The 15,023-nt window shown below is 38.7% G+C and overlaps 2 protein-coding genes across 2 annotated transcripts; both read right to left on the bottom strand.

Annotated features, from left to right (window-relative positions):
- Positions 1-1,607: 1,607 nt before the first annotated feature.
- Positions 1,608-2,555, bottom strand: LOC131699521 (taste receptor type 2 member 42-like). The gene has a single exon (XM_058996600.1). It carries the CDS (start codon positions 2,553-2,555, stop codon positions 1,608-1,610), a length of 948 nt encoding a protein of 315 aa, XP_058852583.1.
- Positions 2,556-7,768: 5,213 nt separating this feature from the next.
- Positions 7,769-14,793, bottom strand: LOC117431534 (V-type proton ATPase 16 kDa proteolipid subunit c). Its single transcript, XM_034052530.3, has 3 exons — positions 14,521-14,793; positions 9,269-9,452; positions 7,769-8,704 (listed from the first exon to the last, which is right to left on the bottom strand). The coding sequence occupies exons 1-3, from the start codon at positions 14,591-14,593 to the stop codon at positions 8,500-8,502; spliced, it is 462 nt and encodes a 153-aa protein (XP_033908421.1). The 5' UTR covers positions 14,594-14,793; the 3' UTR covers positions 7,769-8,499.
- Positions 14,794-15,023: the final 230 nt, after the last annotated feature.

The raw sequence follows: 15,023 nt of genomic DNA, 5'->3' as shown, positions 1-15,023 counted from the left end.
GAACAAAGAAGGGTTTTAAAATCTTAAAAGGAGTTGACCAGATTAACCCAACTTCCAGATATCATGCTTTAAAATAAAACAAACATGTTTTCTATAATGTGTTTATTTCAAACCCTGAACGTTCAAGACCTGTGTAGCTAATGGAAGTGCAAAACAAGATTCATGGAATTGCTTTGTTAACTCTTTTAGAGCAATGGAACTGGCAACCATACAGAAACTATGTGTACTATAACAAACTATAGAGGACTGAGGATCACACCCTGGTTTTCAGGTTCAGGAAGGCTGTCTGTCAGCTGTGTCTAAACAGCCACGCTCCTTTCAGACAGACAAGTCTAAATAGATACTAGTACATTCAGTCAACTACCAGGGATAGTTAATTACAGTGGTATTCAAATCAGTAATGCATAAAGTGCTAAAAAAAACAAATACACTGTCAATGAAATGGAAACCTGAACTTTATTTCCATACAGCTAATTATACTGCCATTTGTTAATACATCTGTTTCCTCCTCTTTTGTATAAGCATTTGTTTATGGTACTAATTATACTTTGCAGAACTTGGTTTTACAAGGATGACAAATATTTCTTTTTGGAAACATCTGACTCGAGGGGACATATGCATTCATATACAGGGAGACTATGATATGTGCATCTTTCTGGTAGTTGAGATGGTACAGGCAAGATCAAGTTCAACTACCAAGTCAATGTCTGATAATGAAGGTTTATAAAATAAAATAAAGCACTCTCTTAGGGTTATTTTACTTCTGAGTGTGAGGTAAAGGGGAAATACAATCCCCACCTCTAGACTTGCTGTAAACCATTTGTTGTTTCCTGTTAGCTTTTAGAGGCTATCTACCATAGGAGCCTGACTGGTTCAGATGATCTGTTCTATAATCAATAAATCAGTTAGCACCTGGCCAAGAGACAACAGGGTTTACTTTACTGACTGAAAATTAGAGTTTTACTATCAAAAAAAGAAAAATCAGATCAGACAGCATTCAATTGCAAAACTTTGACAAGCCCATTTTATTTTGATGTTAAAACATAAACCCACTTTTAAATACAAGCTATCCGTAACACACGTCTACAAAAAAGCAGTATCTGTCCCTGCAATTCCCCTTTTTTAAAATGCTAGTTTCCCCCAGCTACTGCTAAATCCTGCTGCTCTTAACCCAATATTCATTCAGCAGTATTACAAGCCGCACCCTTTAAAATCACTAAAATACCTAACAACTGTTCAACCTTATTTCTATTTTATTCTAGTTCCTCTGTCTCCTCCTAATATACATATGATAAAAAAAAACATTTAAGAACTCACTGTTAGAGTTCTCATAAATTGACGCTCCTATTTTCAAACGTCATAGAACATCAAAGAGTGTGATACCTTTTATTGGACTAGCTAAACAAATGTACTGTAATTTCTTAACTAAGTTTATGTTAGTATTATTAAATAAATTAAACCAACTTCTACAAACATGGTGGAACCCATATGAGGCATAAACAAATGGCGTGTTTATAAGAAATGTCAAACAAAGATGACTTCATCTGAACACCGCTTTTAAAAAATCAGCCTCTGTCCTCATTTCTCAATAAGCAAGCCTTCGGAAGTCACAGGTTTGTTGAGAACACTGAGGGATCCGATAATCCTCTTAGCCCATTCATACAAGACAAAGCTTTTTGCCTGAGCTTGGAATTCACAGCTATTAGAGTCGCAGTGACACCCAAACAGGTTACAGAGCACATCAAACTCAAAACAAGGACATATTCTTTGTTGTATTTAATTTCTTGTATAATTGCAGGAAGCGTCCCATATATGGTGCAGGTCAGGTACAGCAGAGCTAGAACCATTATCTTTTTAGCTAGGCGGATGATGTTCTCCTGGCTGGAGCCGGAGATGTCAGGAGAGCTCAACTGCATCTGTCTGATGTGCCCATACAAAAACACAACGATGGTACAGCAAGAGGACATCATCAAAACAAGAGTAACGATATTCTGCATTATAAAAAGAGGCACGGTTACTTGTCCCAGGTCATTGGACATTGTTTCAGTAGGTGGACATGAGTTGTTTTGCGTGGTTGAGTTCCCACTGTGGTTGACCACAGCAGCACTGAAAGGAAAAGAACCTAGTAAGAAGATTATTGGCAGAGTCCCGGCGAGACAGCAACAGATCACAGTGGAGATGTTCTGCTGGAGTCTGAGGAAAACCCTATTGTTCAGGTTGACAATCTTCACACAGTAATAGACACAGAGCCAGGTGATGAGCCAGCTGTTCAAACTAAGTGCCACGATTATGAAGAACGTACTTATTTGCATTGTCAAATTGGAGTTTGGGCACATTCCACCAAGAAGAAAGAGCACCATGGACAGGTAGAGAGAGACATCTAAAGCCACAGTGGACACTGCAATGCAGCTCACCAGCATGTCACCCATGTGGAGCTTCTCACCGCTGCTTCTGAAAAACAAATTGCAAATAATGATGAAGACATTCCCCGTGAGGCCTAGAACAACAAGCAGTCCATTGGCAATGACAGCTGTGAGGGCTGAGATGAAATCCATTCTTAAAGGTCTTGCTTCCCGCTGGTTCACTAATCCAAATTAATATTGCATCAGGAGGAGAGAGCTAGTCAGTGTGTCCAGCCACCTTGTCTTTGCTCCATAAAACATAAGTGTATGATGTCTCCACAAAAACATATAATGCAACCACCAATCTATCAACTGAAGTGGAAAGATGTCATCATTAGCTCTCCTATTTTGGTCCTGTGATTGGAGTTCTGTTTTGAATATGCATGTCATCAAATTGAATCTTGTCATTTCTGCTCTGGCTATCTGTGGGTACCTGTGATTCAAATCCTCGCTATTTATCATGAGTGAATTATTTAAATGTTTTCATAAGTTAGAGGCTCTTCTATATGGACCAGCTGTTACTCCTCAGCAAGGCTCCAAACGCCAGGTGTGGACATGAATGAATCTGTGATGGGTTGCAAGATTGTGCAGTATTGTGATGTATTCCTATGAAAGACAGCAGCAAGTAATTCGATGAACCAAACACTTTATTAAAACAAAAAAACAAGTAACTTGAAGCAGCATAAGATTGCTGTAAGGCAGCCATTTTATCTCCCATCTCTGACTCAGTTCCGCATTCCTATATGTAAAATATCCAACAGATCGTGCAATACTCCTTTTTATGTACAGGTTAAGACACAACAAGTACACAAGATTTTGCGGACCATATTGGGTCCGCAAAATCTTGTGACATACTTTCTGACTGAGGAAAATGACTACTTTTGGCAGAACCAGGATGGAACGTTCTTTTTCTAGAATTCTGATGTCATCATACCAGTGTGTAACTGTATTTTGGAAAGGATTAAATGCAAACGTTTCCCTTAAGATTCTCTCATAGACCAAAAACACATTAAAGAACAAGCAAATGGCATTTGTACTTTCCCTTATCCTTTTATGATATTTGCCTGGTCTGAGTAGTTCTGAGTATTGTTGCCTGAGTATTTCATTTTCTTATTTTGGTTCTTATGACCTTGGGATAGGCTTTGAACTATTTTGGAGAGCCCAGCAACTTATTGATTGCCATCAGACTGTATCAGTTAGTGCTGTAGTGATTGAACAAGTACAACTCGGACTGGGCGTTACATTGCATGTTTAGAAGAGTTCAGTACCTCTAATCAAGCTGAGAGAGTGTGTGTTGCACACTCTCTGTTGTGTCAGGCCGGCGAGTGAACCTGTTATGGTGTAAACGTTTACAATTATTATTATTATTATTTGTTTATTTAGCAGACGCCTTTATCCAAAGCGACTTGCAGAGACTAGGGTGTGTGAACTATGCATCAGCTGCAGAGTCACTTACAACTACATCTCACCTGAAAGACGGAGCACAAGGAGGTTAAGAGACTTGCTCAGGGTCACACAATGAGTCAGTGGCTGAGGTGGGATTTGAACCGGGGATCTCATGGTTACAAGCCCGTTTCTTTAACCACACAGGACCACACAGTCTCCTCAATGCTTTGTCATTGACATTCTAAGTGAGAGATCTACACTCTCAGTGAAATTACAAGGCTAGTTCCTGCTTATAGGTCCCAGTGGGGACTGACTTCTAAGAGATTGTATTAACTATTACTGGGACAAACCTGCAGTCAAAATGGTGTATTGTGATGGTATCTCCAGAGGTTCCATGCGTGTGATAGCTGTTTGACTCTATATGACCCCATGGGTATCACTTCACTGTCATCCTGCTATAGGGAGCTGCTGTTTAACAGTATGAAGCAGCAGTACTAAAAATTCCATCCCTGACCGGTAATAAAGACATGTAGAGTAACACTATGAGAAGGAGCCACACACAACAATGGGCACTTTTCAGTGCTTTTGTGGACTTTGTCATGAATATATTTAAATATCTGGTCCAATAATTCTCTCAAAATGTGCTTCCAATCAGCATTTAAGTCACTCAGTGTACCAGTTAATTGCCATTGATTGGTACGCGATTGTAAAGGTGAGGGAAGAGCACATTAATTAATAGGCTTGTTTGATTTAATTTAATATCTGCCAACAAAAGCATTCCCTTGAAGGGAATTACTTGGAAAACATGAGTATCTGCACACAGAAGGCTCTTATTGATATTTAAAGCAACTGTAAACTTGTCATGGCAAAACCACGAGCCTCTCCCATGATATACCTGTCCCTCCAGCTCTGCTGTGTTCTGTGCTGTTGGAGGTACTGGTCTTAAGGTCCCCTGTGTCAGGTGCTGCTGTTTGGAAGTAGTCTAGAGGTGGGGTGCCTGGCAAGGTGTATTGTGGGGGCCAAGGGTATGGAGGGGGTGGGCTGTAGCAGTTACTCCCTTTAAAACTCAAATAAAGGCCTTACTGCTGTGGGAGGATATAAAAACAGAACAATTTACAAACTAGAGGAGGCCCATCGATGCTTGTGATTGATCTCAAAACCAGTTGGGTCTAAAGGATCCCAATGATTCAGCACAGATAAGATGGCTTGGAAGTCCATTCCATACCCTCACCACTAAAATGTTAACCCTAATCAATACTTGAAACTCAGCACAGAAACCAGAATAGAGACAGACTTAGGACAGAGGGTAGGAGACATTTCTTTACACAGATAGAATAGGATACCTAGCCCTGTTATTGATGGTGAATCATTGGGATCTTGACAACATTTTGAGATCATTCATATATATTTTTGGTAAGGCTGTGCCAGAAACTGCTTTTCATTTCTAGTTGCCTGCCCTACAGTCAGCATCATCTAGTGATCTGCCACTTTGCCTTGCAGTTTTGCTGGCAATGCACTGCTGTGTTCTAGTTGACAAATCCTTCAAGCCTATCACCCCCTCTGTATTACCCACCTTCCATGTATATCTGCTTCAATTGGGTCCAACAGAGCCCCCACTGTGGAAGGTGAGCTGGAAACCTACAGACCCACTCCAGCCTCCTGCAGAGATGTAATGGCTTGTTGCAGCATTGGTTCCACTGACTGGGGTGAGCAACCTTAGCTAACCTAAGGGCCACATGGGAGGCCCTCAGACACCATTGGATAATGAAGATCTGGGATAAATGTGTCAAAAACTGCGTCAATTGACAATATTTCGCATATTATTATCCGCTTACAAGGGTTGAGCGGGGTGAGCAGTAGTGTGTGTCCCTTGATAACAGGAGAGGATATGTAGACATGCCACAGCCCAGTGTAGTCTTACCTTCACACCAGGGGCGCTGAGACCAGGGGTGCTGAGGATGCGGCTTTGCATGGCTTGCATCATATACAGGGGTTACAGCTTTGTTCAATGGCTTTCAGCATTCCCACTGTAAAAATAGTTCCAGCTGCTTCACACTCTCTCAGTCCTCCCTTGGATGTACGTAATTTGCCCCCAGCAGTGTCTTTGATCCCATAGATTGGCATCAGAAAGGCTGCAGCTCTGCACAGGAAAATAACCTGTGAAGAACGAATACTCCACCAGTCCTTCTGCTGGTAAATAAATAACATTTGTATTATTGAACAAGTGACCCACCCAGGAATCTCTTGGGATACAAGACAATACATCTCACAGTGGTTCAATGAACAAAAACACTGTCTTACATGGTAGGAGATTAGATAGAGCACTCTTCTCTCCATTCTTGTCAGCCAGTCTGGTAGATCCTCATGATCGGTGAAGGACAATGAGGTGTTCGAACCATGGTAAAGTACAACAAGTACAACATATTAAAATGGCTGATTTACAGTATGTGGAATGGCTTCTTGTGTTCTCAATATACATGTAAAAAGTATGGCATCCACGGCCTAGTCATGGTCTCCTCTACAGCCCTGCATCAGCACAAAGGGGTTTGTGATGGGCCAGTGACATCATGGTGAAAGAGGAAAATGACATGGCTTTGTCCAATTAAGGGAGTGATTTAGAGATCTCTCGAAATGAACAGGAAGCCATTTAAAGAGGTCTCTGTGTATTAAAGATATATAAACATGCACAATAAGTCATTTTGAAGATATATCTAAACGATTATTTGACTGGCCGTAAAATATTGAATTGCCTGTGAAAGCTTTACATGTAGTTCTCACTTTCTGCCACTGGAGGGCTCTGTGGCATGTTTCTGCAGACACAATTCACCAATGCATGTGTGTTGCAAAGCTTTAATAAATGTAAAAGCATGACTTCCTAGGTTATTTCAACTCAGCTTTCTCTTTGAGATCAAGCATCTCACTGGCTACAAAAGCATGTCAGTGATTAGGGGAAGCAGCTGGTTGGTTACTGACAGGAAAGAAGTCCCTGAAGGGGTGGGAACAATGTAACCCACTTTAATAGTGTTACATCAATTAATGATTGAGTGTCAGAAGTCATGGATACACCCACTTATGCTTTGTGCAGCTCCTCTACCTCGGGTTAGTTGCAGCATTTTAAGCCCCATTGACTTTAATGATCCTGTCCTTCTGTAGCCACACCTCCTAATACCCTGGGGGGGGGTGTTGGACTGTATATTCCCTAAGCACTTGAATCAAGCAGCACAAAATCATCCACAAGGAACAAACCAATAAAACCCAATTTAAACAGCCAAAGAAAAATCATGACAGCATTTTACATAACTAAAAATGGACTGTTTTTAAAGGTCTTGAGTATTGTTTTTTGTATAGTATCTTTATATTTTTGTACAGCACATAATCTGAAAATGATTGTTATATGAAAAGTGACAACCAAAAATAGCAGCAATGACGAATGCTTTAAATATTTGCAATCATGTAACTAGACAAAAAAAAGGAAATTGGTTAGTTTAAAGGTTGCACCTTTAAAAATTAGGTATTTTTTTGAGGAACTAGAAGTCTTGACTAACACTGAGCACTTAAGTCTGAATCACTCCCCTGTTTTTGTTTCTGTAGAGGGATGCAATCACATACTACTTTAAAGATTGTTGTACTTCCATACTACTGTGCAAGCGCAAGCCCAGGTATATATATATATATATATATATATATCATTATGCACTCGCACCCCCCCCCCCAAATGAACACTCCATGGGTTGAGAATGTACGTGGAGATTACCACGCTTCTTTTTAATGCAGTACACAGACATTTGTGTCCGTTTAAACCAAGTGGTTGCAGGTGCCATGAATAGGAATTAAGGGCTAGTATAAGCATATGATGCAATAGGTCTTCCTGTAAATTGAGTAAAAAGTACAATGATTATTAGTAACCGAGCAAGCAATCCCCTGTAGACACAATTTTAGCAATCCACCCCCACAGAAGAAAAGTCCATACACAGGATACATAAGTTGAGGAAATTTATTTGGAAATATTAAGACCTGTGAAACCCATCAGTGGGTGCACATCTTAATGCAAATAGAATCATACAGATGTACTACAGGAAAACATATTACAACTTGAGAATGTCTGCATTATAATTCACACACACACACACACACACACAGAGAACACCCACTCCAATACCAGGACACTAACAGCAATCTCCTTTTTAATCCAATTACAGCCAAAGGAATTCCAAGCACTTTACAAATAACCACAGTGCAATAAACTACCTATACATAGATATATTTATAATATATTTATCATGGGGGATTCAATAAAAGAACTTTGCTCCATTTAAACAATTGTATGAACATTTCAAATCTTTATAAATAAAATATCCAGTGAAAAAGAAAGCAACTCTATGCCATATGTGTATAGATAGTTCCTCAACGTCAATATGGAAACTGTAAACAGTGTCCCACCAGGTTAGCCCCAGTCAGTTCTCCCAGACACTGGGGAGACAAATAACCTTAGCTAACCCGCAAAAAAAATAATAGTAATAATCTAGCTCTGTAAAACACACACACACACAGGATAGACGAATCACTAAACATACATTGCGCATTTACAAGAAGTTGACTACCAAATTGAGACAACTGTACACATTGTGGAGATAAGACCAAAATATTTTACGGAGCTTTTTATTTATTTATTTATTTATTATTCGAGTTTAAGTTTAGCAGCATTGGACATTTATTTTGTGGAGAGGATCAGGGCAACAATCAGGCCGTACAGACCCAAGACTTCAGCGAAAATGAGAATCAGGATCATGCCCACAAATAACCTGGGCTGCTGTGCTGTGCCCCGGACTCCTGCGTCACCCACGATGCCGATGGCAAAGCCAGCTGCCAGCCCACTGAGACCCACACTCAACCCGGCACCAAGCTGTAGAAAGCTCCTGGAAACGATAGGAAAAAAAAAAAAAAAAGGTTACAGTCAGTCTTAAGCCATTTATTATTATTATTATTATTATTTATTTCTTAGCAGACGCCCTTATCCAGGGCGACTTACAATTGTTACAAGATATCACATTATTTTTACATACAATTACATTATTTTTTACTTACAATTACCCATTTATACAGTTGGGTTTTTACTGGAGCAATCTAGGTAAAGTACCTTGCTTAAGGGTACAGCAGCAGTGTCCCCTAGCTGGGATTGAACCCATAACCCTCTGGTCAAGAGTCTAGAGTCCTAACCACTACTCCACACTGTTGCCCCGATTTAAGCATCACATAGGGCCTTACTACTGAAATACCTAGAATTTACACATTTTGATCATATAATTGCTTAAATGATGACAGCAACATACTTTTTTTGCTGCAAAACATATGAAGAGATACGATTGCAGTCTCTCTGTAAATCCGTTCGTTGGTATGTCACACTGCCACAATTAATGTAACAAACACATTAAGTTTAATAGAGCGAGATATTGCTGTTACGTCCCTCCCATTGCACTCACTTGAACAGCGTGATGCCTGGTGCGAGGGAGTTGGCGATCAGCACTGCCACGACCAGGCCGTAGATAGCAATGATACCCGCCATGACTACAGGGATGATGGACTTCATGATCAGCTCCGGCCTCATCACAGACATGGCTGCAATACCTGTTCCACTCTTCGCTGTGCCATAGGCAGCTCCCAAGGCTGGAAACAGAGGAAGACGACAAATAATTACAATTACACTCAGCCAGAAGAATTAACCCCTTTACTTTTGAGGAATCTACTTGCACTCAAATTCTGCAAAATGGGGTTTCAAAACATCAGTTATTTATCCATTCAAAAACTAATCTTGGTGTGGACAGGACGGATGTCGACCCAAGTGAGTGAATTACACTGCACATCTGGTCCGCAGAATGTTTAATAGCTGTTGCCGTACAGATGCACACAAAGCTACAGGTCTTGGGATTTTAAAAATCAGTCGTGTCAGTATGAAACATTTTGTCCTGCCCCACTGCATGCGAGAGCCTCACAAAACAGCATCTAAATTCTACAGAGGTTCCTAAAGCGTGAACGACAAGTTTTAGCTTTTTCTTGTAGTCTAAACCGCATACCGTTTAGATCTTCCTCCCTTAAAAACATACGTTTACACATTAGTCCTGCTTGTATTTAAAACAAAAAAAAGAAAAAAGGGTTGCGTAATGCACTTTTTGATCAAAGTTCAGGCACATTTTATATAATTATTCAACTACTATAAATGGTTACAAACATAGGGTATCCCAAATGCTCTTCTGTGGAAATTTGCTACACATGGAAGAAGAATTGGCTTCTAACTGGTGACATCTTTGATGAAGAGTACAAGATGTACTCAATATTTAGGAACAAACACTGAAGGGGTCCAAAAAAAAAAAAAAAAGCCAAGAGCAAGCTACTTCAAAAGACAGACGTGATTTATAAAATCACAGCTTAAGCCATTCTTGAGCAATGCAGTAAAGTCAATGCATGAACAGCACCAAATAAATCCAGAAAGGTAATTCACTAGACAGGTCTGGCAGGTTGTCTTCTATACAGAAAACACAACATGCATTACAATGATGTATTAAAAGCAGCCTTGGACAGCTACTGCTCAGCAGAGGCAATTACAGATAAGGACTCCAAATGCCCTTCTAAAACTAAATGAACGACTCCTATTCAGTAAATGGTTGTTTTTGTAGTAATGCATTTGTTGGGCTTGAAAACATAGAATGTAAAATTACACTGTTCAAAATACTGTGGCATCTGCAGTTTAAAAAAAACACACCATTTTAATGTATACAACAGCCTACAAAACTCAACTGTTCAGGTTGCATGTCATTATGCGACAAGAGCCAGCTCCAGGTAAAGCAAATCAGCAAAAAAAAAAAAAAAAATTATATCTATTTATATATTTTTTTTTTTCCTTCTTTTCAGCTAGTACCTTCATCCGTGTAATGTTTCAGACTTTCTTGCATGTGATAATTGTGTAATTGTCACCCATCATTATGCCTACAGTTCACCTCACTTAACTCAAAATTAGCTTGGATGAATAATTAGTCCACCTGAACAATATTCTCTTCGCACTAATCCTCTTTATATTGAATAGGAGGCAATATACACCGCACACAGCTGAATATTCTGTTTGAAGTTTGGAATACAATAATAGCGAGATGTTGTTATAAATAAATAAATAAATAAATAAATAAATAAATAAAATAGGGACAGGGGAGGGAAAATACTAAGATTATATACTCCCTAAGGATTCATGCCAAAAATTAGATCCTGGAATATTACACAAATGACAAGCAAGAGACACTAAAGGAACAAATAAGCTCTGAAATGCACAAGCAAAGTTTTTAAGTTTCCATAGCATGTAAAGATAAAAAATAAGCATACGCTATAACCACCAGACCACTACTGGTCATGGCAGGTGTACTGTCTCTGAACAAGTCCACCACTTTCTTATTTAATGTGGAGACGGCAAGTCTTCCGACCATGCATACAAACACCGTTCTCTCAACATCTTAAAACTTCCAGCAAACAAAGAAGTCAACACACGTTAAAGCAGCCACATGCAGAAAACTCAAGGAGGTGGATTGTGATCAAATTGCTAGTAGATTTGTAATATTCTCCCTGGTCTCATTCAGAATGTTCCTTTCCTGTGTATGACCAAGTCTCCAGCCATTCATTTCCAAAGGATATTTGACTAAAAATATCCCAATCTGACCATAGCCTCCTGCTAACTCACAGATGACCATGTCAGCAAAACACAGGACAATTAATCACTTGGATGTTTCAACAGAGAAACTAACTGGAATGATGAATATCTGAATACTAGCAGCATATACATTACTCCAACTGGAGTGCGTGGGCAATGTCGTTACTTCTAGACGTCATTAAAACAAATCTTAACAGACGCACCAGTTTTAAAGATCTGTGTGACTGCATAGTGAACTGGCCCATAAAGAAAGGCCATAGGACAGTCAGCTGTGCTGGATTTTGAAGATTTCTGGTTCACATTGCTTTCCTTGAAATGCGAACACTTTTCCAGTTTCTGTGCAAATATAAATCCTACTGGACAGATATACAATTTGTTGATGGGGGTATTACACACACTCTTGGAACGGATATAAGAATTCACAGTGGGCCAAAATATTCAATAGCCCTTTGTTTTGAGTAATTAAAAAGAATATGGCAGAGGTCACTTTATGGTTGCATCAAACTGCTATCCTGTAAATCTGCTGTAATAGATACATTTATTGCACTATTAAGGGCCTCAGATTGAACATTTCACATGCCAAAAAGGTCACCAAAAAACCTAGCTCTGCCACTCTGTCCAGATTAAGACAAGATTCATCAGTGCTTTGTTTGCCATCAGCCTCTTTTCAGGGTCAACAAGCCACTACAAACTGACACTTCTATTTTATACAATTACATACAAGACTCTAAAAAGGACCCAGTCTTGATATTTTAGTTATTTATTTTTAAACCAATTCAAAATAAATAAATGAAGAATTAACAGGTTTATTCTGGCTTTATTTTAGCAGATACACACAGAGAAGGGTGGGAAAAGTCAGGTGAAGCACCTACTTATTCAAGATGAGCTGCTGTGGTCAAATGTACTGGAAGTCTGACGCTTTTGTCTGGAACTTCAACAGCAACACATGGCTTTGGGACCTTTATTGTACATGCTTGATTATAAATACAATCATGCTGGGTGTTTCCTATTCCAGTGTCACGTTAGGAGAGGTTTGCAGTTCATAAGCATGCCAGTGACATTCATACGCCACCAAAGTTGAAAAGGTGGATTAGGAATTTCCATACCAAATCTCCAATCAATTCCACAGTGTAGAATTTTATAGTTGCTGTAGGCTGTTTTAAAAGGTTTTTTTTGTTTTTGTTTGTGCAATAACATACTACAGTCAGTCTCAACCTAACACCTACTTGCCAGAGTGCCACTCAGATAGCATCTCATCTGTATCAACCATCCTTCAGCAAATGTGTTTCCAAATAAAGCAATTTTCACCTCTGTGGGAAAGATGGCATGCCACAGGCACATTGTAGCAAACTAGTTCCCCCTATAGGGAACAAAGTACTTTAGAAGTGCACAAAGCAATGCCACTGTAAGGCAGCGTTGATCTTAATTATACAGCAGCCCCATCTACTGGTTAATTCTGTAGTTAGTTATATATTGTGCGTGACTGTTTAATAAAGCTACTATTTAATTTAAATACAAACAAACCCTATTAAATATTGCAGGATTAACGTGTGGGCTACATTTTATCACCCGTGCACACTGCTGCAAGCTGTTTAAATTGTTCTGGAAGGATGCACGATGGTATCATTATTGATAATTCCTTTCTGGATTTTTTTATGCCCAGTGTCATAACGTTAGTGCATTTTACACAAACGAAAGGCTAATACACAGTATGGCATGACAGTCTGGAGTTGATGACTGCTGCATAAAAACATTTGTACAATTACATATCAATGTGACATCTCAAATTGTCTAGGCTTTATATATCCAACACTTGAAACAGTGGGCCTATCTGTAGATTCCCCAACAACTGTACGTAACGTGAATAATGTGCTATTAAAAAATATTCCGACATCTGGGGGGGGGCGGGGGAATGGCTTCCTTTATCTTTTATGCCGATACCATTGTCATTCCCCTGCAGTCATATGACTCACGAAGGGGTCTCCCCTCCCCCGCAAACTACAGCGGTGTCGAAGATGGCGTCACATTGCCTATCAGCATTCCACGAAAGGGCCCGAGACCAAGACGAAGATGCAAACAGACCCCGATCACGGCAGACGATGATTTCCGGAAATCAACGAAGGAGCTGCAGCTACCAGCTAAAACATATATTTGAACAATTATATAAACTACATTAAACTAAATCGGCAAACTGGATGTTTGAAAAAACACAGGTGCAATAGATTGATTAATTGTACATTAAAGCTCAAAATCTAGCTATATATATATATATATATATATATATATATATATATATATATATATATATATATACATATATATATATATATATATATACACACATACACACACACACACAATTTCACAGTAGTAATACCCAATAGATAATTCCCCTCAATTTGACAGCGCCTAAGGAGTGGGGGTAGGTTTGTTGACTGAAAAAACATGGAAATGTAAATGAAGTATTACTTGCAATTAAATATGTTCATTTGATATTGCAAACCAAAACACAGACGAATGTGTTTTTTTGTTACAAGACTAAATGCTGACGAACAGTCGTTTTCATCAAGAACTGGCGTGATACCACTGCATTATTTGTAATAAGCCATGTTATAAATCTAAATAACGCTACTGCTGAATTCTTATAAAATAAATAAAAAAAAAACTACAAAATGAAATGTAGTACTGTGCAAAAAATAACAAAACAAAATGATTACATTGATAATTTTTATAATATTACTTGTATTGTAACGCTTGAAATGTTTTTGTTTACGATTGTAAGTCGCCCTGGATAAGGGCGTCTGCTAAGAAATAAATAATAATAATAATAATAATAATAATAATAATAATTTGTATAATTCACGTCACTGGCAACGTCACATTGAAATATAAAACTACCATTTAATTTCGTACCAAGAAAAAAAATAAAAATAAAAAAAGCATTGTCTCTCCCCCCGATTCCCCAAAATCTACAGGACTATTGACAGTAACTTTTTTAATTATAATATATTTGTATTTTTTAACAGAAGGGCAGAAACATACCGCTGAAGACCATGGCCGCAGAGGCACCCATCACTGCGAAGAAAGCCGAATATTCAGGGGCTTCGGAAGACATTCTTTCTTTCTTTCTTTCTCTCACACACAATAAAACTAAAGGAAATAAAACACTGTATTGCTTGCTTTTAAAATATGGCTTCCGTTCTTTAATGAAAAGCAACTAAATACTACGCAGGTAAGCACCAAACTGTGTAAGTGAGCTACAAACGACCTCTTCTTGGATAAATACCGGCGCAGCAGCTCAAAATGGCGAAGCGGACAACATCACCTGACCCACCACGAAGTCACCTACCATTCAGCACAAAGAGGGGAGGAAGTGGATCTTGATTATATCTTTATGTGTTTTTATTTATTTAGAGAGTAAATAATATACAAAAAAACTAGTTAATACATATAAAAGTTATTTTATTGACGTATTTCCACTTATATTTTGTTTTTGTTGTTGAGAAAAATCTTTTTTTAAATAAGATAACCCCTATTTATTCTAC

Source organism: Acipenser ruthenus, chromosome 22 (assembly GCF_902713425.1).
Source record: "Acipenser ruthenus chromosome 22, fAciRut3.2 maternal haplotype, whole genome shotgun sequence".
Taxonomy (NCBI): domain Eukaryota; kingdom Metazoa; phylum Chordata; class Actinopteri; order Acipenseriformes; family Acipenseridae; genus Acipenser; species Acipenser ruthenus.
This window is presented reverse-complemented; position numbering and strand designations above follow the sequence as displayed.

What these genes read in the sequence shown, in the direction of transcription:
- LOC117431534 (XM_034052530.3), bottom strand. Translation starts at nt 14,593, where the DNA reads ATGTCTTCCGAAGCCCCTGAATATTCGGCTTTCTTCGCAGTGATGGGT. An exon ending in TGCGGCCATGGTCTTCAGCG is followed by an intron (nt 9,453 to 14,520) that starts GTATGTTTCTGC and finishes CTCTGTTTCCAG; the next exon opens with CCTTGGGAGCTGCCTATGGC. An exon ending in CCAGGCATCACGCTGTTCAA is followed by an intron (nt 8,705 to 9,268) that starts GTGAGTGCAATG and finishes TATCGTTTCCAG; the next exon opens with GAGCTTTCTACAGCTTGGTG.
- LOC131699521 (XM_058996600.1), bottom strand. Translation starts at nt 2,555, where the DNA reads ATGGATTTCATCTCAGCCCTCACAGCTGTCATTGCCAATGGACTGCTT.